The 25818-nt window shown below is 38.0% G+C and overlaps 1 protein-coding gene across 2 annotated transcripts in view; it reads right to left on the bottom strand.

Annotated features, from left to right (window-relative positions):
- Positions 1-867: 867 nt before the first annotated feature.
- Positions 868-25818, bottom strand: part of OGT (O-linked N-acetylglucosamine (GlcNAc) transferase) — a 50036-nt gene continuing 25085 nt past the window's right edge. For both annotated transcript variants that reach the window (XM_036411523.2, XM_036411524.2), the window contains exons 11-22: positions 25708-25809; positions 25332-25511; positions 24126-24284; positions 23643-23732; positions 15224-15349; positions 14665-14835; positions 14434-14550; positions 14172-14342; positions 12325-12477; positions 6615-6867; positions 6249-6372; positions 868-3136 (exon numbers count right to left, since the gene is read on the bottom strand). In XM_036411523.2, coding sequence (XP_036267416.1) covers positions 2962-3136; positions 6249-6372; positions 6615-6867; positions 12325-12477; positions 14172-14342; positions 14434-14550; positions 14665-14835; positions 15224-15349; positions 23643-23732; positions 24126-24284; positions 25332-25511; positions 25708-25809 — 1821 coding nt within the window. In that variant the 3' untranslated portion in view covers positions 868-2961. The remainder of the gene's footprint in view (positions 3137-6248; positions 6373-6614; positions 6868-12324; positions 12478-14171; positions 14343-14433; positions 14551-14664; positions 14836-15223; positions 15350-23642; positions 23733-24125; positions 24285-25331; positions 25512-25707; positions 25810-25818) is intronic.

Here is a 25818-nt window from a genome sequence, read left to right as displayed (position 1 = left end):
TTTTTAAATGGGGGTGTAGTTATGGAACTGGGTGCCTCAGGTTTGGGGCGGTGGTCGGGAAATTGTGGCTTGAGAGCCACATGCGGCTCTTTTGGCCCCTTGAGTTTTTAGCAAAGGCCAGCTTCGGAGTACCCCAATTAAGTTAGTAACAATGTACCTACCTACACAGTTTGTTTTTAAAAAATTGGCTCTCAAAAGAAATTTCAATCGTCGTATTGTTGATATTTGGCTCTGTTGACTAATGAGTTTGCCGACCACTGGTCTGGGAGAAGAACCTGAATGTTAGCTGTAGTTAATATTAAAAGCCATATGCTTCAAGTTGACAAGTGGGTTAGAAGTGGAATCAAATGTTAAGTTACACAAGTTTATTCGAGGTGCACAAGCACTTCTTTTAATAATTGATGTGTATTTCTAACAAATAGGAAAGGGTGGGAATGAGAACTTTTATGAGGAGGCTTCTTCCCCCACTATCTTTTAGGAAACAAACTAATCCACATTAGGGCTTTGAGGGTCACAACCCACAGAAGTTATGAGGTAAATTACCTGAAATCTTATTGCAAAAGATTCTCATTTATATCTCTGAGAAAGCCGGCAGCTAAGCAACATGTTCTGGTCCCTGATGCATTGCTATTTGTTTTGGTCCCTCCCTCATACCACCCTTCAGAGCAGAAAGGAAGAGTCCACAAAAAGAATGAACCACAAGTGTACTGAAGCCACAGCAGTCCTAAGCAAAACAGGAACAAATATGAATGGATGTGCTGGGAGATGAATGCTTTGTCATCTGTTCAAATTTAGGTTTCATCATTGGATGACCAAATTATTCTGTCCAACACTCAATCTAACAGAACACGAACTACATCAGCCATATTAAGGACAAATCATTCATTTATTAATTATTTTAAAGATCACAAGACAACATCTGAGTTCTGTAGCACAATTTCAATGTTTTACTTTTTTCATAAAGCAGAGCATAATAGAAAAAACAATTTGTTTCCAGTGATCTCTATATCTCTATTCATAATTAAGTCTTCCACAGACATATTACCTGGAAACCAAAGCCTGTTACAATAAGCAAAGCTTTAACCAGAGCGGCTACTGTCGTGCCAGGAGAAAGTTCATCCCTATAGGAGAAATGATGTGCTATGTAAAATGACTGTAAGGTCACAACCTTGAGGGCACTAGAAGTATATCATCTTATTCCACATTAAGTAGTTTGGTGAATTTCAAACATCAGTTTATCTGCAACCATGCTGGCAACCTTTAATATTTCAATCATGTAAAAAATAAATTAAGAAATCCCTAAACTGATGTTCCTTGATTTACACTGTTAAAAGATACAGTTCATTCACATGTAACCTGGCTAAAAATTATATTTGAGACTGCTCAGATTTTGGTTAACAGTAAGACTTTCAGGAATTCAAGTTCTTATTAATCAATAATTTGTCAGCTAGGATACATTCAGGCATCAGCTGCAACTACAGAATAGGTACACTGCCTTAGTGCTTTGAAAAGACACAATAATCTAGAACACTACTAGCAGACAAAAAATTATCTGTTACTGTTACTGAATAGCATAAGTGCAGTATAGCAAGACAAAAACATATATTCATATGTTGGTTGGTTTAAGCCTCAAGTCCTCAATCATTTGTTGAAATTCAATAATTTTATTCCTATGGTTTTTAATACCAAGAACTCAAGCTCCAGGTGGCCTAAAGTCTAATTTGTAACTCCAAACCAAATAGCAGTACAGTTTGCTACTATGGCTGAATCCACAGAGACTTCAAGTCCAGAAGACAGTTCCTACATAATACCCTAAAAGGTCTGAAAAATAATTACTCATATACATAGCTGGTCCTTCAGAGCTTTTCACCCATAACATGTTTTTGATGAAAGTTATTTAATGTATTCGTAATAAGTTTAACTTAGTGATCAAATATTTGAATACTTATACTTACCTGGGATTTCATCTCTGCTGACAGAAATAGGAAGAACAGGACTAAAAAAAAAACCTTAGAAAGGAAGGTAAAAATCTTATCACACACTATTACTTCGGGAAGCAGCATAGAGGAGCAGTTGAAGATAAAACACTGATGAAATAGATGAAAACTAGGCCAAAAAAAAATCAATATCATCATCAATGATAGTATCACAACTGTGCCCTTCATAATTAATAATCATTCCTAAGAAGTTTCATTTGGCACTAGATGATGTGTTTTAGAGAAAACACTCTGGGATGTTTTGAAACAGACTTAGTTTTGTTAGTTGAGTTACAGGAGAAAATTTAAAGTAGGGGGAAAGGGAAATGGGCCAGAAAAAGAAAATTCTGAATCACCTAAATCAAAAAGCACTGATAGCTCCATTCATTAGGTCAGACACTCAAATGACTGATATAGGCTTAAGTGGTTTATAAAACCTATAAAAAGACTACACCAGCAAAGTTCCCATTAATCTGTAGAGTTCAGAAACTAAAACAAGCAACATTTTAGTTTAAAACCTTATCGCAAGAGAATCATACACACTTCACATGAATAAAATCACCTGAAACCAAACATTTTTAAAAGCTCCAATACCAAAAATATAAAGAAAAAATTAATTCAGAAGACTATCAAGCAATGGAATCACAAAACGGCTGGACAATCTAGATCTCCCCTCCACTAACGGAAGACCAAGGGAGAGCAGACCTTCCAAATCTATGCACCACCTGGTTGCTGCAAAATCCTATGGAGATTCCTTGTAAAATCCTATGGAGATTCCTTGTAGAACAGCAGTTTCCCTTCTCTTGTGTCTCTTCCTATCATGCACAAAGCAACTCTGGCTGTGCTATTTATTCTATTATCCTTATTTGTCACCCATCTGTAATATGACACTATACAGATAAGTAAAAAGTACATTATCTAGTTCCCTTTCCCCTGAAGGTTGAGGCTCAGGTACAGGGGTAATCCTCCTATGCAGAGTCTTTATTTAGGCTGACTCAGTGACTTCTACAGGCTTAATCATGTGATCAGGTTTGTTGCCAGCTGCATAATGCTCCCACATCTGTAGATAGAGCCGCTCTAGTTCCATTGTGTATTGTTTGGTGTTGAACAGAGGGCTAGATATTCTCTGCTTCCAGACTTTGCCACGAATTTTCTTCAAGCTAATTTTTAAAAAAAGAGAAAAAGAGAGCTAAGTTTACAAACAGAGCAGGAACTCAGAACTAGCCTCCCCCCCTACCTAAATACCTAGTCATCTTTGATAAAACACATGATGAAACTTCACCTTCCCTCAATGCTAAAAAAGGTCACATCTAACATAACGCTAACACTTATAATCAAATTCACATCCTTTAAAAAAAATTAGTTCTTAAACAAATATATCCAAGATACCATGCTTTCTCCATTCCATCTCATTTTCACCTTTAAAATATGACACCTGTATATTCCTACATACCACTGGTTAGAATATAAACTGCTTATTTAGCAATGTGTACATTAAGAACTTTAAATGTTTATTACCCTCTGGCAATCAGAAACACTTTAAAATCTATTCAAAAGAAATCAGAGATGCAGGCAAACCTAATCATGCAAAGATATTCATTCATTGAAGCACCACTTACAATAGCTAAGGCACATACATAATACTAAATGTAAACTATAATTGAAAAAAATGTTTTTAAAGAACCAACAGGCCCAGCCGGCTTGACTCAGTGGTCGAGTATCAACCTAGGAACCAGGAGGTCTCAGTTCAATTCCCAGTCAGGGCGCATGCCCAGGTTGCAGGCTCAATTGCCAATGCAGGAGGCAGCAGATCAATGATTCTCTAGCATTGATGTTTCTCTCTATATATATATATCCCTCTCTCTTCCTCTCTGAAATACAAATATTTAAGAAAAATAAAAAATAAGAAACATTAAACTAATTAATAATGTCCACATCTAAAGTGTTTAAGGAGAAGAGTACGGATATCTGCAATTTACTTCAAAATTTATCAAATAAGATGAATTGCTAGATGCTAGAGGAATAAACAGATGGACAGATATCAAGCATAATAAATTTAGTGGTGAAATCTAGATCACAGGTATGTAAGTGTTCATTATAAAATTAAGTTTTCATTACAATACACTGTAAGAAATCAACTAAGTTCCAAAGAGTAAAAAAAAGAAAAAAGACACTAAATTATTTGCTGTGGTTATCTCTGGGATGATGGACATGAATATTAATTTTTTTAATGCCAGGACTAAAAATTTTCACTCATTTTCCTTAGATATATATGATATTTAATGGATAAAATTATGAAAATACTTAACCACTGTTGAATGCTTACTATATACCAAGAACTGTTGTGTTTTACACAGAACACCTTTCTTTTCCTTTTTTTAAAAATATACTTTTATTGATTTCAAAGGAGAAGGAAGAGGGAGAGAGAAATAAAAACATCAATGATGAGAATCATTGATTGGCTGCCACCTGCACGCCCTACAGTGGGGACCTAGCCTCAAACCTGGAAATGTGTCCCAATCAGGAATTGAACCATGACCTTCTGGTTCATAGGTTGTTGCTCAACCACTGAGCCATGCTGGACAGGCCAGAACACCTTTTTTTCTTTTAAATATATCTTATTGATTTTTTTATAGAGCGAAAGGGAGAGGGATAGAGAATTAGAAACATCGATGAGAGAAAAACAATAATCAGCTGCCTCCTGCACACCCCCTACTGGGGATGTGCCCACAACCAAGGTACATGCCTTTAACCAGAATCGAACCTGGGACCCTTGAGTCTGTAGGCCGATGCACTATCTATCCACTGAGCCAAACTGGTCAGGGCCAGAACACCTATTTTTAATTTTCACAACAGCTCTGCAAAGTAAGCACTATCAGTCATCCCTGTTTTTGCCAATGGAAAAACCAAGGCACATAGAAACTAATTTGCCTAAAGTCACAGGAGAGCCTGGATTCAAACCCAGGCAATCTGACTCAAAGAGGTAGCCTCTTTAAACTTCCATTTAATGCTACTTCTTAGAAAAATACAAAGGAAAAAAAAATATCCCATAATGCACAAAGAAAAACCACAGTTAAGAGATAAACACTTTTTCATTGTAAGAATCACTTATCTAAGCATCACTCCTCTAATTCCCACCTATTGGGACATTTAAGTTATGGTGTTGTCTTTTTCTTATGCTCTAGTGAAGATGTGGCATTAGGGTCAAAGCTCTGGGTATTGTTGTTTTTAAGGATCTTATAACTTTGAGGAATGGTTGTACCAATTTACTCACCAATATATGAAAAGGCCAGCACCTCAATACTCCCTCATCATGGGTATCATATAAATCTTTTGTTTGCCCCACCTGCGTGGCTCAGTGGTTGAGCATCGACCTATGAACCTGGTCAGGATTCGATTCCGGGTCAGGGCACATGCCCAGCCTGCAAGCTCGATCCCCAGTATGGGGTGTGCAGGAGACAGCTGATAAATGATTGTTCACTCTTATCATTGATATTTCTCTCTCTCTCTCTTCCTCTCCCTTCCTCTCTGAAACCAATAAAAATGTGTTTTTAAAAGCTTTTGTTTTAGCCCTAGCCGGTTTGCCTCAGTGGATAGAGTGTCAGCCTGTAGACTGAAGGGCCCCAGGTTCCAATTTGTTCAAGGGCACATGCCTGGGTTGTGGGCTCAATCCGCAGGAGGCAGTCAATCAATGATCCTCTCTCATCATTGATGTTTCTCTCTCTCTCCCTCTCCCTTTCTCTCTGAAATCAATAAAAGTATATATATTTTTTAAAGAAAGTAGAGTAAGGTTAAAAAAAAAAGGTCTTTTGTTTTATAGGCAAATAATGGTTATGCCTCGTTATTTTAATTTATATTTCTACTACGGAGGTTGAAACTTTGTCTTATTAACCATTTTAATTCTACTTCAGTGAGTTGTCTGGTCATTTCCCAGTTTATGTCTTTATTAAGGGACTTAAAATGTAAATATGCTTCAGTCTTTATATAGCCAGGCTATTAATATTAGGATTTTTCCCCTCTTATTCGTCTTTTAATTTATTTTACTTACTTTCATTCAGCCATTTACTCTCTGCGTAATAAAATCTATCAACCACTTCATTTATGAAAGTTTAGAAAGTTCCTCTCCATTCCAGAGATAATACAACTAATCCACCTATTTTATAATACCCTTATTGTATTATTTCATTTTATAGCACCTATACCAGTATTCTCTCTAAATTTTCCTGATTCCTTTCACTCTATCATGATTTATTCATAGAAAAGTTTACTTACTATTCTAGATCAGTTCCCAGTTTCACAGCTATATCTTCATATTCCTGTCTATTTTTAGCAATAAGCTCAAGACAACCTAAACAAGTGAGCTGGGAGGCCGCAACTCGAGAAGCAAGAGTCTCTCCTGTAATAAGAAAGATAACAATTACTCACAAGAATGCAACTAGCATCAGGTTATTAATGTTATTTATGTTAAGTATCTACACTACACAGACAGAGAATAGAGATAAGTGCTCAGAACAAGTCCTGTTTTTTTACCACCCTCCCCTAAATGTTGCTTCTAGTATACACAATTTCACCCGGAATTATCTTCCATAAAAGGGATCTTAAAAAGAACAAGAATCCAATGATTTATAAGTAGCTTACCTGGCATAGTCACCATTGGTGTCCCAGCCCACAGGACATCCATTCCTGTGGTGTGTCCATTACAGAGTGGAGTGTCCAGACAGACATCAGCCAGCTGGCCTCTCCTGACATGTTCTTCTTTAGGAGCAACAGGTGAAAAAATTATACGGTTCTGGGGAAGACCCATGTTTTGTGCATACTGTTGAATATTAGGTTCTCCTACTGCTGGAAAACGCAACAGCCACAGCACACTATTGGGAACACGCTTCAGAATCTAAAATAGGGAAAATAGTAATTATTAATAGCAGCTCCTCCCTTCTCCAGAAAGGTTCCTGTAGAGCTCTAATAATTCAACCACACTCTACCCTTTTCATCCAGATAACAGCCTACTGTGAACTTATAAGTCTTTCCTTCACATAGATGAATTAGATCAACTGAACTATAGGTTCCTGTTCTGCTAAGCTGTCCCCAAGGAGAGTTTAAAGAGGAGACTGATGTTAGAAGATACAAAACAAGATACTAACTGGCAAAATTTCAGGCAGTGATTTTGTAGAGATAACAATTTCCCACTTCAAATTTTAAATCTCCCACCATGACACAACAGTTAATTCACACTTGCCTAACTTTATTTACCTAATCTAGATCAGATGTCAGCAGACTTTTTGTAAAGGTTCAGAGAGCAAATATTTTGGACTTTGCAACCACATGGACTCTGTCCTAACTTTAGGCTCAATTCTCCCTCGTCACTGGAAAGCAGCCACAGACAATATGTAAATAAGTAGATATGACTGTGTGTTGATAAAATTTTATTTACAAAAGCAGGCAGTGGGTTGAATTTACCCACAGGCCAATTTGCCAATGCCCGATTTAAATCTGCATCTACTCAATGTACCTTACTAGTTGACCATCCCCTCTCTGAATGCCATAGGAAGAGATGAGTTTCAGAATTCAGAGTATTACAAATTTTAAAAAGTGTACAATGCTTGTACATTAGTCTCAGCAGCAACTTCCTGTAAACACACCAGCATCTCTGCATCAAGATGTCAGAATATTCACATTAAATGGGTAAGAGACCATTAATAGAGTAGTTCAGGTAAATGTGATGCCAAATAAATTTACCACAAACATATGACAAAACTTATTTTTTTTTTAATATTGGGAAGTGAAGATTAAGGAATAGTAAACCTGTACTCATCTGCTTCCTCTTCTCCTCCACCCTCCCCTCTCCAAAGGGAGGAAAAATAGATATTAATCAGAAAAGAAAGCAACCAAGAATCATCTCCATTTTAGCTCCATGGAATAAGAACAAATTATGAAAGGCCCTGGTCGAGTAGCTCAGTTGGTTAGAACGTTGTCCAATATGCCAAGGTTGTGAGCTCCATCCCCACAAGCACATTTAAGAATTAACTAATGAATGCATAAATAAATAGAACAACAAATCAGTATATATATCTCTCTCCTCTCTCAAAGTTAATTTAAAAAATAATAATAAAATGCCCTAGCTGGTTTGACTCAGTGGATAGAACGTCAGCTGCAGACTGAAGGGTCCTGGGTTCTATTCCAGTCAAGGACACATACCTTGGTTGCAGGCTTGACCCTCAGCCCTGGTCGGGGAGCGTGCAGGAGGCAATCCATCAATGTGTCTCTCTCACATCAATGTTTCTCTCTGTCTCTCCCTCTCCCTTATAATATCCTTGGGTGAGGATTAACAAAAAAGAAGAAAAAAATATATCGAATTATAGATAACAAAGGTTGGAACCTTCAGAAACCCTCCTTATGCAAACTGGTCTGATAAGTTGACTAAAAGGTAATGGCCTAAACTGATTCCTTCCTGGTTATATCTCTACAATATTGCAAGAATGTTTGACATGGGTGAATAAGCATGAAGTCTGTTATTCATTTAGACCATAAAATTATTTTCATTGCTACTTCATAACTATAATTTTGCTACTGTTATGAATTTTCATGTAAATATCTGTGTTTTCCAATGGTCTTAGGTGACCCTGCTAGCGGTTGAGAACCGCTGTTGAAGAGCCTAAGATATTTACATTACTCATTTTCTCTTGCTACTTTTAAGGTTCTCTCTTTATCTTTAATCCTCACTTTGGCCGCCTCCTTGTGTTTGTTCCTATGTATGAGGTCAATCTGTTCCATCTCCTGAAAACACAGATATTTACATTACGATTCATAACAGTAGCAAAATTAGAGTTATGAAGTAGCAACGAAAATAATTTTATGATTGGGGGTCACCACAACACGAGGAACTGTATTAAAGGGACCCTACCGGTGCACGGGCCTCTAGTATGCATATAAGATCTTTAGTTAACCTTTTCCCGCCCTCCCCCCTGAGATTCATCCATGCCTGTACGTTAAGCATCTGCCCCCTGGTGTCAGTGCACATCATAGCAGGTTAAACAGTCGGATAGTCGCTTAGGCTTTTAAATATATAAATGCCAACAAATTGGATAACCTGGAAGAAATGGATAAATTCCTAGAAACATAAAATCGTCCAAGGCTGAATCCAGAATAAACAGAAAATCTGAGCATACCAATAACTACTAACAAAACAAAGTTAAGTATCTCAAAAAACCTCTCCGCAAACAAAACCCTAGACCAGATGACTTTGGATGTAAATTTTACTAAACATTTCTTAACACCTATGCTTCTCAAACTATTCTAAAGAAAGGATGGCTTCCCACAATTTTTACAAGGCCAGCATTACTCTAATATCAAAACCAAACAAAGATACTACAAAAAAAAATAATGGGCCAATATCCCTGATGAACATAGATGTAAAAATCTTTGACAAAATATTAGCAACTGAATTCAATGATCCATTAAAAAGATCAAAGTCCATGATCAAATGGGATTTATTCCCAGTACACGAAGTTGATACAATACTACAAATCAATTGCGACACAACACATAAAATAAAGGTAAAAATTATACGATCATATCAATAGATACAAGGTAGGAATAGAGTGAACATTCCTCAACATAACAAAGGCATATATGACAAAGCCACAGATAACATTATACTCAAAGGTAAAAAGCTGAAAGCTTTTTCTTTAAGATCAAGAACAAGACAAGAATGCCCAGTTTCACCACTTTTATTCAATACTAGAGGCCCAGTGCACAAAATTCATGCATGGTGGGGGAGAGTGTCCCTCAGCCCAGCCTGCACCCTCTTGCAGTCCAGGAGCCCTCTAAGGATGTCTGACTGCTGAGGAGGCAAGAGAAGCTCCCGCTACCACCACTGTGCTCTCCAGCCATGAGCCCTGCTTCTGGCTGAGTGGTGCTCCCCCTGTGGGAGCGCAATGACCACCAGGGGGCAGCTCCTGCATTCAGCGTAAGAAAAAAAAATAAAGGCATCCAAATTGCAAAGGAAGATGCAAAACTCATTACTTTCAGATAAGATGATACTATATGGAGAGATCCCTAAAGAGTCCACCAAAAAACTATTGGAATTGATGAATGCAGTAAAATAGCAGGATACAAAAGTTAATATTCAGAAATCAGTTGCATTTTCATGCACCAATAACAAACTATCAGAAGGAGAAATTAAGATAATCCCATTTACAATTGCATAAAGAATACAATACCTAGGAATAAACTTTTTTGTTGTTGTATTTTTTGTTAATTCTCACCCAAGGATATGTTTCCCATTGATTTTGAGAGAGAGTGGAAGGGAGAGGGAGAGACAGAGTGAAACATTGATGTGAGAGACACACAATGATTGGTTGTCCCCCACACCCACCCTAACAAGGGCTGGGAACCTGCAATCAAGGTACGTGCCCTTGACGGGAATCTAACCCAGGACCCATCAATCTGTGAGCAGATGCTCTATCCATTGAGCCAAACCGGGTAAGGCTTGTATTTTTTTTTTTAACCTGTTAACCGGGAAGTTCCATTTTTAATTACGCAACGTACAACGGGCGCATACTCTTTCACTAGGACGTGTCAGTATGTCACACCCAGCGGACGTAATTTTATATTATTATTTTTTTATTTATACTTAATTAAAATAAATGAAATATATATTTTTTCATTTATTTATATATAAAGCACAAAGGAAAATACAAAATTACAAATAGAAAAGAATACCAACAAAAAAATGGAAACATCAAATTAAAAAATTATAAATTTTATAAACAATTATAAAGATTACAGCTGAAGCTGGTTTGGCTCAGCGGTAGAGCATCGGTCTGCAGACTGAAAGGTCCCAGGTTTGATTCCGGTCAAGAGCATGTACCTTGGTTGCGGGCACATCCCCAGTAGGGGGTGTGCAAGAGGCAGCTGATCAATGATTCTCTCTCATCAATGTTTCTAACTCTCTATTCCTCTCTTCCTCTCTGTAAAAAACAATAAAATATATTTTTTTAAAAAGTTAATATCTAAAATATATAAGGAACTCATATAATTTAACACCAAAAAACAAGAAATCCAATTGAAAACTGAACCTAAACAGGTATTTCTTCAAAGAGAACATACAGATGGCCAACAAACACATAAAGATGCTCAACATCATTAATCATTGGGGAAATGCAAATTAAAACCACAATGAGTTATCATCTTACACCTGTTATAATGGCTACATCAATAGATCAACTAACAAGTGTTGGCAAGATGTGGAGAAAAGGGAACCCTGGTGCACTGTGGTAGGATTACAAATTGGTGTGCAGTCATTATAAAAAATAGCATGGCCGAAACCGGTTTGGCTCAGTGGATAGAGCATCGGCCTGCGGACTGAAGGGTCCCGGGTTCAATTCGGTTAAGGGCATGTACCTTGGTTGGTGGCACATCCCCAGTGTGGGGTGTGCAAGAGGCAGCTGGTCGATGTTTCTCTCTCATCAACGTTTCTAGCTCTATCCCTCTCAATTCCTCTCTATGTAAAATCAGTAAAAGATATTAAAAATAAATAAAAATCAATAAAATATATTTTAAAAATAAATAAATAAATAAATAAAAAATAGCATGGAGGTTCCTTAAAAATTTTTATCATATGACTCAGCAATTCCACTTCTGGGTATTTATTAGAAGAAATCCAAAACACTAACTTGAAAATATATATGTACCCCTATGTTCACTGCAGCACTAATATCCAAGATATGGAATCAGCCTAAGTGCCCATCAATGATGACTGGATAAAGACACCATACATATCTAAAATGGAATGTTACCCAGCCATTAAAAAGGAATGCAATCTTACCATTTGTGACAACATTGCTAGAACTAGAGAGTATTATGCTAAGTAAAATAAGTCAGGGAATTTCATATGACTTCACTTATATGTGGAATCTAAAGAACAAAATAAATGAAAACAGAAACAAACTCATAGATACAGAGAACAAGTTGATGGTCACCAGATATTCCCCCAGATGGGGGTTGGGGAATGGGTGAAAAATTAATTGTGAAAGGCGTTAAGTAGTACAAATTGCCAGTTACAAAAATAGCCATGTGGGTGTAAATCACAGCACAGGGAATATAGTCAATAGATGAGTACTCAACTTATTGGGGAAATCACTTTGTAAAGTATATAAACAACTTATTACCATGTTTTACACCTGAAATAATATTGCATGCCAACTGTAACTGGAAATAATTTTTTTTTTAAAGAAGAAATGAGCACACCAATTCATGAATGGGGGTCAGAGGCAGTCTCAGCAAGATGACCTGTATACCAAATTTTTCCCAGTCTCTACATATTAATGACAAATCTACATAAACTCACATTTGCCCACATTTGCAAAGTAGAAGGGTCAATTTTATATAACTGATTGAAGTTACAATAGACAATGGCATCTTCTGGTAAACCATATTGAGAACGTGTAGTTACAATAATGGTACGGGGAACCTCCTCTCCAGTGGCAGCCTTATTGTTGATCTAGGACAAGAAAAAGAATACAATGATTATACTTAAAGTCAACACAGACCGATATTTTTTTAATCAATGAAGAATTAATGTGGAAAATGGTATAGCAGTCAAGAACTACAAAATATTCAGGACATATTAAGTTAAAAAGAAAAAAGTTATAACATTATCTTAATTTGGTCTGTGTGTGGGGGTGGGGGAGTAATGCACTATAAAAACTTTTCATTCTGGTTAAAAAGTTACCTTCAAAGCCCTATTAATCCAACAACCATTTTTGCTTATTTTTTTTCTTCATGAATGAAATGTCCTTTTCTAAATGAAATATTCCCTTTAAGACTAAACTTAAATAATTCCTCCAAACATTTTCTACTAAGACTGCCTCTCCCCACATTGATCATTACTGGGTACCTATATACCCAACTATCATCTTATCTTGAATTCCCACATGTGAGTTACTGACGTTGTTATGTAACTTATTCCTTGTGTGTAAGGTCATTTCATACATATGGGCATTGTGTTCTATACTCAAAACTCTTCTCTGTGCATTTTAGTGTGGTGACTGCAAGGGGGATGGAGATGGAAGAGTGATTAGAAGGGATAAATGGTTATGGGGGGAAATGAAATACAAAAAAAAACAACCCTATACTTTAAGTCAAACATGTCTGCTCCAGTGTTTCCAATATCAGGTAACCAGAGGGAAAAAGAACACAACACTGTCTTTTTAGCCCAATATTTTTAACTTTCTGAGGATCCTCCATACTGTTTTCCACAGTGAGTGATTATTAATTTCTTTACTTCCTATTAAGGAGCTGGCCTATAAGCAAAGAGTTCATTTTGAGCAACCTTGGTATAAAATGATGTACAAATAAAATTTTGAACTAAGAGGTCAGAGATCTTTGCTTATGATCTTGTGACAGAACTCCATATTCCCTTATTCAAGTATGCATTATATATTTATTGAGCACATATTGCATTATTGTGCTAAGACACAAGTCTTCAATTCAGTGGAGAACACAAAACTAGGGAATTAGGTGTCACATTGGATATATAAAGATATATCCAGATATTACAGAAGTTACAGTATACCATGGGATCAGGGAAGTACAAATTAAAACCAAAATGAGAGATCACCTCACACCTGCCAGAGGGCTAGTATCAATAAATAAACAAGTGTGGGCGAAGATGTAGAGAAAAGGGAACACGCATACACTGTTGGTAGAATTGGAAATTTGTGTACCCACTGTGGAAAACAGTATGGAGGCCCCTCAAAAAATTAAAAATAGAACTACCATAAGACCCAGCAATCCTTCTTCTGGATATTTATCCAAAGAAATCTGAGGATAAAGACAGGAACAGATTCTTGGAGCTCTTTGAACTGAAAGTCTTAAAAGAGGAGTAAGAATTAACCTTCCTCCAAAGGGAAAGGATAAATTAGTTATAGAACCAAGTTTATCATTCTTAAAGAATAAAGCCACAGAAGGATATAACAAGATATGAACACAACAGATTCTCACTAGTATAACCTACTGGCTGAATCCAGACAATTTTAAAATCGAACAAACCTATTTAAAATGCCAATTTCCACTGAATTCATCTCCTCATCTATAAAATAGAGATAATTATACTTACCTGGTAGAGTTATGAGATTTCAATGAGGTGAATGTATACCTAGTAGTACATATTATGCACTATTAATCTCTTCTCACCTGGGTAGTTGCCAGTCCGTTGCTAATACTGAATCCATTAATTGTTATCTGAATTTGTCCTCTGTTAATCATTTCAATGACTGCTTCTGCAATAGTATTCATAGGAATAACTGGCATATTAAGAGCTGTATTACTGCTGTCTGCATTATCTCCTCCATCAGGACATTTCATCTTTAAAAAAATGGCACAAAATATATCATTAGGGAAAAGATTCCAAACGCAGATAACTTTATTTCAATGACAATATTGACCAGGTTCTGACCTTGACAATTTTCACATCCGGTAAACTATCAAGAAATGCTTTCAGGTCGATGCCATTCAGAACAATCCGATTGTCATAAATGTGCCCATTGGACTTAAAATCGATGACTGCCTTTTTCTAATCAGAAGAAAAAAGTTTCAGACATGTCTTTTAGGATGCATAAGGACACTAGCAAGAAAATAAATGACTACAGTTCTTTGCAATTCCCCATAGCACTGTTTTTCTACCTACCTTCAGATGAGGAAACATATTAGCATGATCACCAATGAAGAAGGTATGTGGCATATAAGCCAGTTTTTCAGAATACTGTTCAGCAACTTCAGCTGGTGAAGTTTCCTGATCAGTGATGATATAATCCATGAAAAGCGCCCCACTAGTCCCAGGGTATCCGAGCCACATTGCCTAAGGGGGGGGAAAAAACAGACTGAGAACCTTCCTCCAAAGGGTCCAAAATTAAGTAAACAAACAAACAGGGAGGATTGACTCAGCCAAGAGCAATCAAATAGTATTTTAGACTAACGTAAGTGCTGAAGTGTTTTTCCAATTTACAAGACAAAAGAACTATTTATACTCAACTATGAAATGCATATCTCTGTATACATGTACTGTGGGCATTGTATTCTACACTCAAAATTCGTTGTCCCTGGGCCTTTCGAGAACTATACTTTTTTTCCCTTAAGTCAGGTATGTCTGCAATATTGTTTCCAATGCCAGGTAACCAGAGGGGGGAAAATGACATTACTATCTTTTTAGCCCAATAAACATTGTGAGCAATTATTAATTCCTTTACCTGAATAGGAGCTGGCCTGAGAGCAAAGAGTTCATTTCGAGCACCCTTGGTATAACCATTCATATTTACAAGGATGTGTATACCATCCTGATGGATGCGATCAGCTGCTTTTCCATTGCATGGAATCTGTGGAATAAAAATATAAGAACTCATTAGGTATAATCTCAGATTAATTCAATTCATTTTATTGGCATTAAATACAATTCAGATTCCTAGATGCAAAAGTAAGAACACATATTAATGCAAGGTAAAAATATGATTAAGTGTCATTAAAATGGGCCCAAAGCATTACAGAAACAGAATATATTTAACTCTTGCACAATACAAGTTTGACAGTGCAGTTTTTTTCCAATAAATATACTGCAAAATTTTTTGGAGACAAAAATTTCCCGTGACAGTTTGAAAATACTCACAAATGAATTACATAGCCTAGAACTATTGAAAAAAAAACATGCCACAAAAAAGTTATGCTATGAATCCATAAAACATATACAGATACTAGCTATTCTTTTTCATCATTTACTACCATAAAAAATGTACAAAAATCTAGTATAAAAGTTAAAATGGATCAAAACTGTAATATTTCCAGACCATACACTGAGTGGCCAGATAATTATGACCTCTGAACGCATAATAATCTGGCCACTCAGAGTGTGAGAGTGAGTGTGTGTGTGTGTGTGTGTGTTCTCACGCGTATTAGAGGCCCAGTGCATGAATTTGTGCATGGGTGGGGTCTGGCCAGCCTGGCCAGGGGGAGGGGACATGGGGGGTTAGCCAGCCTGCCTGCTGGTCTAACTCCTGGTCGAAGGGACAATTTGCATATTAGCCTTTTATTATATAGGATATACATTGAGTGGCCAGATTAATGTGTTCAAAGATCATAATAATCTGGACACTCAGTGTATGACTCCATTTGCAGTTGAGAGAAATGTAAATAAACATAAAGATGTGGTATTATATTATAACTTCATAAAATTAACTGTAGTACATACTGTACTACTGTAATAATTTCATAGCCCCCTCCTGTTGCTATTGCAGTGAGATCAACTGCTGTATCTGCTTAAAATGCCATGTGATGTTAATCATCTCTGTGCGAGTTCATCTCTCCAGTAAACAGTGTATGGCAGTCAAAAGTGATCTCTCATGGTCCTTCCATACTTTTCATGGTGTTTAATACAATGCCATAAACCTTGAATAACACATGGGACCCACAGAAAGTGCCACTAGTGATACTGAAAGTGCTCCCAAGAAGCAGTCATGACACTACAAGAAAAAGTTGAACTGCTTGGTATATTCCACCATATATTGAGGTTTAGAGCGGTAGTTTCAAGATAATTGAATCCAGTGTAAGTTCCATTATAAAAAAAGGAAAATTCGTGAAGCATATCTGTAGCTATACCAGCAGACTCAAAAATCTTGCACTTTTGTGAAGTACCTTTCTATTTTGTACTGCAAATGCAGCTTTGATGTGGGTGCCAAACTGCTGTAAGAAAGGCATACTTATAGACTTATATGACTCAAGAAAAAGAAGTCATTCTATGACAACTTAAAGCAAAAGGAAGGTGAAGGGTCTAAAGTAGAAGAAAGTAATGCTAACAAAGGATGGTTTGATAATTTTAGAAAGAGGTTTGGCTTAAAAATGTCAAAACAGCCCACCCTGTGTTGCTCAGTGGTTGAGCACTGACCTATAAACCAGGAGGTCACAGTTCAATTTCCAGTCTAGGCACATGCCTAGCTTGAAGACTCCATCCCCATTGTGGGGTGTGCAGGAGGCAGCCGATCAATGGTTCTTTCTCATCATTGATGTTTCTATCTCTCTCTCCCCCTCCTTTCCTCTCTAAAATCAATTTAAAAAAATTAAAAATTGTCAAAACAATGGGAGAAGTAGCTTCTGTCAACCAAGAGGCAACAGATAAGTTCCCAGGTGCCATTAAAATCATTGGAGGAAAAAAGACAGCTGCCTGAACAGATTTATAATGCAGATGAAGGTACATTTATTTATTTATTTATTTATTTATTTATTTATTTGGGGGAAACACAAAGGACATTTATTAGTAAGGAAAAAAAGGGAGTACCAGAATTTCCCAGGTGCCATTAAAATCATTGGGGGGAAAAGACGGCTGCCTGAACAGATTTATAATGCAGATGAAGGTTCATTCATTCATTCATTCATTCATTTATTTATTTGGGGGTACTACAAAGGACATTTATTAGTAAGAAAGAAAAGCGAGTACCAGAATTTAAAAAGCACGAAGGGATAGGCTAACTCTGTTTTGTGCAAATGTAGTAGTGTATAAGATCAGGAATGCCCTTATCTATAAAGCTGCTACCCTCCCACCCATCCCCACCCCTTTACCCCAAGCCTGAAGCAAAAAGATAAAACACTAGCTGCCAGTGTTTTGGTTTTACAAGAAGACCTGAATAATGAGAATCCTAAGTACATTGCTCAGTATGGGACTCCCTTTTAGGTTCTTTTGATATGGACAATGCCCCTGGCCATGCAGAACCCCATAAATTCAATACCAAAGGCATCAAAATGGACCACTTGCCCCCAAACATAATGTCTCTAATTCAGCCTCTAAATAAGGGAGTCATGAAGACCTTTAAGGCTCATTAAACATGGTACTCTACGGAAAAATTTATCAACTCTGTGGAAGAGACCCTGATTGAGAGAACACTGTGAATGCCTGGAAGGATTACATCATTAAAATGCCACTGCCACAGAAAAAGCCATAAAGCCATCAAGCCTGAAACAATAAATCCCTGCTGGAGAAAACTGAGTTCAGATGTTGTGCATGACTTACCAGGATTCATGACAGAGCCAATCAAGGAAATCATAAAAGATTGTGAATATGGCAAAAAAAAAAAAAAAAGGGGGGGGGGGGACAGGGAACTGAAAGATTTCAAGATATGGATATTAGAGAAATTAATCAGCTAACAGGCACCAAACCAGAATAAATAAAAGATGATCTGATAGATATGAGTGCTTCCAAACCAGTGCCAGTAAACAAATTGACATCAGGCAATCTGGGTTCTACTTATTCAGGACTGCTTTTGACTTTTTACATTAGCCCTTTTATGATACAGGCACTAAAACTAAAGCAAACAGTGGAAGGGTTGGGCACCATGTAAATGTAACACATTTTTAGCAAAATGAAAAAGGAAAACTGTAAATAGAAATTACAAATATATTTCTCAAAAATTACAAGTATGCCTGCCTCTCCTACTACCGCTTCTACCTCTACCCCTGGAGACAGAGAAACCAACCCATCCTGTTCCTCCTCCACCAGCGCCCACTCAATGTGAATATGAGGATGAAGGCCTTTATGGTTCCACTTCCACTTAATGAATAGTAAATTATCTTGCCATATAGTTAATAATGGCAAAAACTGCATGAGATATTTTTGTGTCATTATCACCTACATATCCATCAACGTAGAACATGGTGTGCAAGATTTGTATGGAAGTGGATAGTCTATCCACAAATATTTAATATTAAGAATGTATGTTTTCGCACTGACGGGTTTTGTTCAGTGGTTAGGGCGACGGCCTGCAGACTCAAGGGTCCCAGGTTCGATTCCGGCCAAGGGTATGTACCTTGGTTGCAAGCACATGCCCAGTAGGAGGTGTGCAGGAGGCAGCTGATCATGTTTCTGATCGATGTTTCTAACTCTCTATCCCTCCCCCTTCCTCTCTGTAAAAATCAATAGACTATAATTTAAAAAAAAATGTATGTTTTTTTTACTGTTTTATAACTTTGCTTTCAAAGAATTACATTACCATATGCCTAGCAGTCTATAATTCAGGTAAGTGGTTTTTTAACAATGTAAATGTTTCCAATCTTGATATATGACTTTAATACTGCATACCACAAAAATTTTGTAACTATTCATTTATGCATACACTAGAGGCCCGATGCACGAAATTCATGCACAAGGGGGGGGGGGTCCCCCTCAACCCAGCCTGCACTCTCCCCAATTTGGGGCCCCTTGATGGATCTCAGACGACCAGGCTGATCAAGGGAAGGCACCAGCCCCATTACCCAGCTGCTACAGCCATTGCCAGCCACTGCAGCTGCCAAGGTGTTTTCATCAACACGGACTCTTCACTGTGAAAAAATGACAACTTCCTTTAGGCATTTTCAAGATGTATCTTTCATAGGATATGCCATTTCTCTTTTTATTATCCTCACCTGAGGATATGTTTCCATTGATTATTTTAGAGTGTGTGGAAGAGAGGGGGAGAGACAGAAACATCAATGTGAGAGGGACACTTTGGTTGCCTCCTGCATGAGCCCTGCCCTGGGCCCCGGCCAGGGAAGAGCCTTCAACCTAGGTACATGCCCCTGACCAGAATCCAACATGGACTCTGCTGTCTACAGGCCAAGGCTCTATACACTGAGCCAAACCAGCTAGGGCAATAGCAGACCTTTGTTTTTTCCTTCAGGAGTGTGGTAGAAATACCCTAGATCACCTTCTTGAATTTTTATTACCCAAGTTACCAAGAACATTGGAAGTGGCGGCCTACAGAGCTTAGCCAATGAGCTGTCAGAAAAAGTATTTACTCTCAAACTGGTTTGACTCAGTGGATAGACCTGACTGAAGGGTTCCAGGTTGGATTCCCGTGGATATGTACCTTGGTTGGAGGCACATCCCCAGTGGGGAGTGTGCAGGAGGCAGCTAATCAATGTTTCCCTGTCATTGATATTTCCGACTGTCCAACCCCGCTCCCCTCTTCTCTGTAAAAAAAAAAATCAAAATCTATTAGTTTTTAAAGAAGGTGTTTCCTCAGCAGCTCATGCTAGGGGCATGTCCCTGCCACCTAGTGGTGGCTGCCAGGGTCTCCACACAGCCCAGAGACCAACAACTATCCCCCCCACCCACACACACACACAGTTGAGGGCGCTGGGCTAGGGGCATGGACCTAAACCGCCACCACTTGGCAACTGCACCCATAGGCTTGGAGTGGCCAGGGGGTGTTCTGAGACCCCTGCCACTCAGGGCCTATGCGTGGGCCTACAGGCTAGGAGCTACCTGGGTCTGGAGGATGTTCCCGGGACTCAGGCTGCTCAGCACCTGCATATGCAAATTAACTGCCATCTTTGGTTAATTTGCATACTCACTCTGATTGGCTGGTGGGCGTAGTAGAGTGATGGTTGTTTTGCATGTTTCTCTTTTATTAGATAGGACAGGCTAAGCTACCATGAAGCAATCATGTTGAATACACTAGGCTAAAATAAAACAATCACACTACTTCTTCATTATCAATGCATGAATCATTATACCTGTAAATAAGTGTATATTTCTTTTTCACATTTTTTTCATTTTTGATGTCTAGTGTTAGTAATACATAGAACAGTGTTTTCCATCAAGTCAAACAATACTGACGTAGGTTCTGACAGACAGATGATTCACCTTATAAACAGAAAATGTTATGGTACTGATATACAGTATAGTACAGTACTATAAATGTATTTTGTCTCCATTATGATATTAACATTTTATCTTCTCTAGCTTAGTTATTGAAAGAATACAGTACATATGACATACAAAATATATTAACTGTCATATCTGTTATCAATAACACTTCCTGTCAACAGTAGGCTATTAGGAGTTAAGTTTTGAGGGAGTCAAAAGTTACACAGCTTTCAACTGCATGAGGTCAGCATCCCTAACCCCTGCACTGTTCAAAGGTGAACTGAACAGAGGAAAAAGAGTTTACTTATAGATTGAATGTATGAATAACAAGGCTCCATAGAGAAGATGGTATTTAAAATGGGACTTAAAAGTTGGATAGGAGCTTGAAAAAGCTGGATAGAATACAATCTCAATAGAGAACAGGATGAATTAAGAACCAGAGTAAAGTGTATGGCAAATTTAAAAAATGGTGAGCCCTTGCCAGTGCTGTTCAGTGGTCAGAGCATCGGCCGCACACCAAAAGGTCATAGGTTCAATTCTGTCAAGGGCATATACCTGGGTTGCAGTTAAGATTCCCAGCTACAGTTGGGATCCAGCAGGAGGCAACCAATCAATGTGTCTCTCTCACATTGATGTTTCTCTCTCTCTCACCCCTTACACACTCTCTAAAAAGCAATGGGGGGGGGTGAAATAGCCTTGGGTGAGGGGAAAAAATTTTAATAGTGAGTAGATCACTTCCAATTGGTATAGGACAGTGGTCGGCAAACTCATTAGTCAACAGAGACAAATATATATAAGCAGTACGACAATTGAAATTTCTTTTGAGAGCCAAATTTTTTAAACTTAAACTTCTTCTAATGCCACTTCTTCAAAATAGACTCGTCCAGGCCGTGATATTTTATGGAAGAGCCACACTTCAGGGGTCAAAGAGCCACATGTGGCTCGCAAGCCGCAGTTTGCCAACCACGGATATAGGGTATACATAAGGGTGAATGGCGGGTGAAAAGTATTGGCAAACAAGGTTGTGAAGGCCACGTTGAAGAGTTCAGACTTCAGAATAAGCAGTGAGTCTCTTTAGAACTCATCGAGGTGGAGGGCAGTATGATTTTCAGTCACTTTCAAAGCAACAGCTATCTTGCGAAAGATGTTAGTAAATATTATGTATTAAATGACAGGTCTCACAACCCTCTTGCTAAGACTTAAAAGACTCATATACAAATTACTACATATACTATATATTGGGTATCACTTTTAGTCACCAATGTGGTCAATAAAGTCTATAAAAAAATAACTCTTGCCGGGACCGGTTTGGCTCAGTGGATAGAACGTCGGCCTGCAGACTGAAAGGTCCCGGGTTCGATTCCGGTTGAGGGCATGTACCTTGGTTGCGGGCACTCCCCATTAGGGGGTGTGCAAGGGCAGCTGATCGATGATTCTCTCTCATCGGTGTTTCTCTCTATCCCTCTCTCTTCCTGTGAAAAATCAATAAAATATATTTTTAAAATAAATAAATAAAAAATAACTCTTGTCTACACCTCGGTAAATTAATTCCCTCACAGGTTTCAATCTTTTTTTGTGGTTGTTAATCCTCACCTAAGGATAAGGATATTTTTTCCATTGATTTTAGAGAATAGAAGGGAGGAGGAAGGTGAAGGGAGAAAAAGAGAAGAAACAAACAACAATGTGAGAATTGCTTCCTATGATTCCGACCTGGGGGGCTCAGAAATCTAACCTGCAACCCAGGTACTTGCGCTTGTCTGGGAATTGAACCTGTGATCCTTTGGTACAAGGGCCAACGTTCTAACCACAGAGAACACCGGCCAAGGCCAAATGAACCATTTTTAAAATGACCTATTTATTCTTCTTCCAAGCCACCATTATGTTCAATTCATTCAGTTATTAAGTATTTACTGTCACAAGTGCTGACTGAATCCCCAGAAAAGTTTTATGTCCAAGCACAAATATCCTACATTTCATTTGCAACCTCAGCAAAATACATGTTGATTAAAAGGAAATAAGATTAACCTGTTAACTGGGGAGTTCCCTTTTTAATTACGCAACGTACAACGGGCGCATACTCTTTCACTAGTACGTGTCAGTACATCACACCCAGCGGACGTAATTTTATATATATTTTTTTTATTTATACTTAATTAAAATAAATGAAATATATATTTTTTCGTTTATATATAAAGCACAAAGGAAAATACAAAATTACAAACAAATAGAAAAGAATACCAACAAAAAAATGGAATCATCGAATTAAAAAACTATAAATTTTACAAACTATTATAAAGATTACAGCCGAAGCCGGTTTGGCTCAGCGGTAGAGCGTCGGTCTGCGGACTGAAAGGTCCCAGGTTCGATTCCGGACAAGGGCATGTACATTGGTTGCGGGCACATCCCTGGTGGGGGGTGTGCAGGAGGCAGCTGATCGATGTTTCTCTCTCATCGATGTTTCTAGCTCTCTCTCTCTCTCCCTTCCTCTCTGTAAGAAAATCAATAAAATATATATTTTTTTTAAATTACAAAAAATATATACCATCCCTCTCAAGGCACAACATATGTTTCAAAGACGTATTCATATGTCCTACCTGTTCCCGATAGTGTTTATGTTTGACGTATTTATAGGTCCCGCTCGGTTAACAGGTTAAGGAAATAAGATCAAAGCAATTGCCCTGACTGGTTTGCTCAGTGGATAGAGCATCAGCCTGCAGACTAAGGGTCCCAAGTTCAATTCTGGTCAAGGGCATGTACCTTGGTTATGGGCACATCCCCAGTAGGGGTGTACAGGAGGCAGCTGATCAATGATTTTAACCCTTTTTCCCTCTCCCTTCCTCTCTGTAAAAAATTAATAAAATATATTTTTTTAAAAAGATGAAAGCAATTGCCCATAGGTAGTAGCTGAGGTTAAATACTTGTCATGAAAAATACAAGCTATCTGCCAATAGTTTTATTCACTATTTACTCAAGACAAAAAGAAGTGTAAGCATTTCACCTACCTGAGAAAGGTCAATGAAGTGATTGGCTTCTGCCATTACCTTCACTCGGAAGTTTGTGCCATCATCAGGGCTCAGGGCATAACAGAATACCTGAAAGACAGCACACAGCATATTTAATAACTTTGTGTCCAATTTTTCCAAAAAACACTGGGCTTAACATCTAATGGTAACAAAGCCCACTGTGGGATTTGTTTTATTTATTTTATAAACAAACTAGAGGCCCAGTGCATGGATTCGTGCATTAGTGGGGGGCGTGGCCTGCGGGGATTGGCCCCCGTGGGAGCGCTGCTCAGCTCATCCCAGTCAGCTGAGCAGCTGTGGACTCGCACTGACCACCAGGGGGGCACTCCTATGTGTTGAGCGACTTCCCCTTGGTGGTCAGCGCACATCATAGCGACTGGTCAACCAGTCGTTCTGGTTGTTACACTGTTCAGTTGCTGGACTTTTATATAGATAGTGACGCTAGGGAAGCAATCATCTTACCTCAAATTTATCAGGATTGTGCATGCCTGGAATAGACTGCATAAGGTGAGAAGTAGGATGATTCCCAAAGTCAGAACTCACATATCCTACACGCAGTCGACCATCACTGAGCTTCAAATCTTTTGGATGTTCATATGGTGGTTTATGAAGGACATTAATCTACCAATGGAATCCAATAATACTTGTTAGAAATTTTCATCTAGAAAAAAATGACTAAAAACACACCACTAAATCTGCACCTCCTTTTGGGAATGGTTTACAAACAGTACTTCATTTAACTCATATAGCTAGTTTAATGCAACCTTACCCATTTATATAATATGCTTCATACTTTCAGCTGTTCCCTCAGAAACAGCCCGAGGAAATCTAAAATTTACAGGAAGGAGGCAGTGTAGACAGAGCATGACAAACCCTGCATTTTAGAAAATTGCGTAGGGAAGTATTTTAAAAAAACAAACAGAATTATACTTTGCAGTCCAATATATTCTACCAAGCAAATTCTCACCTTTGATCAAGTATGTAGTGCACTAATTCTCAAAAGTGAGTATAAAATATCAACACTTTATTAAACATTATGGCTTTTTCTTTTATTACTGAAATATTTGGGTGACATTTAATAAATTTATATAGGTTTCAAGTGTACAAATGTACACATCAAGTGTATATTGTATTGTGTGTTCACCATCTAAAGTCAAGTCTCCTTCTGTCACCATTTATGCCCCCCTTTACCTTCTTCTACCTTCCCCACACCCCCTTACCCTCTGGTAATCACCATACTGTTGCCTATTAGTTTGGATTTCTTTTGCTTAATCCCTTCTCCTATTTCATCCATCCCCCAATCTCCCTCCCCTCTGACACCTGTCAGTCTGTTCTCTGTATCTATGAGCTTGTTTCTATTTTGCTTGTTTATTTTGTCCATTGCAGAATATCATGCTAAGTGAAATCTAATGAACATTACGATTTTCAAATTAAAGAAAACACCAACAATTTATTGAACCTATTTCATTTAAGAATCCCACCTTGTGGGATGGACTGAGTTCTAACTGAAACAGAACACAATAGAAGGGGCTTCTGGGGTGGCTGACAAAGTTTCATTTCTCAACTTGGGTAGTGTTCACCTTATGGTAACTCATCAAGCAACACGTGTGATTGATGTAGTTTCTGTATGTGTTTTATAACAAAAAGATTAAAACAAAAGAGGCGCACCTTATCCAAGCAGAGGTTCCCATGCCTCTCAGCAATGGCCTTCCTAAAGCCATGAGAAAGAGGATACAGCATACTATGATGAGGATGCACAGAAGGCAACCTATTCTTCTCTAACTGGTCAGCCACAATGCTGACCAACTTCTTCATTCGCTCATCATAGTCTGTCCAATCACAGACAATCTAGAGACAAAAAAAAATGTTATACAGAAAACCCTTTTCCAAGATTTAACATTTTATATGTCTTTAGCCTAATGGCAAATAACCTTTAAAAAAGAAAAAAAAAAAAGTCTCCAGGCACGCTTTGATTAATATGGTCCATAACAATACAAAAGTGATTACAACATGGAAAGCCAATTACTGGCTTGTTATTCTTTACCTGCAGGCAATGAGCCAAGTTGCAATAAGCATCAGGAAAATCAGGTTTAAGTTTCAGAGCAGTGCGGTAAGAAGCTATTGCTTCTGGAATATTTCCCGAATCCTGCAAATA

The sequence above is a fragment of the Pipistrellus kuhlii genome, unplaced genomic scaffold, assembly GCF_014108245.1.
Source record: "Pipistrellus kuhlii isolate mPipKuh1 unplaced genomic scaffold, mPipKuh1.p scaffold_m20_p_40, whole genome shotgun sequence".
Classification (NCBI taxonomy): Eukaryota; Metazoa; Chordata; class Mammalia; order Chiroptera; family Vespertilionidae; genus Pipistrellus; species Pipistrellus kuhlii.
The sequence above is the reverse complement of the archived record's forward strand: the minus strand, read 5'-3'. Positions and strand labels throughout refer to the sequence as shown.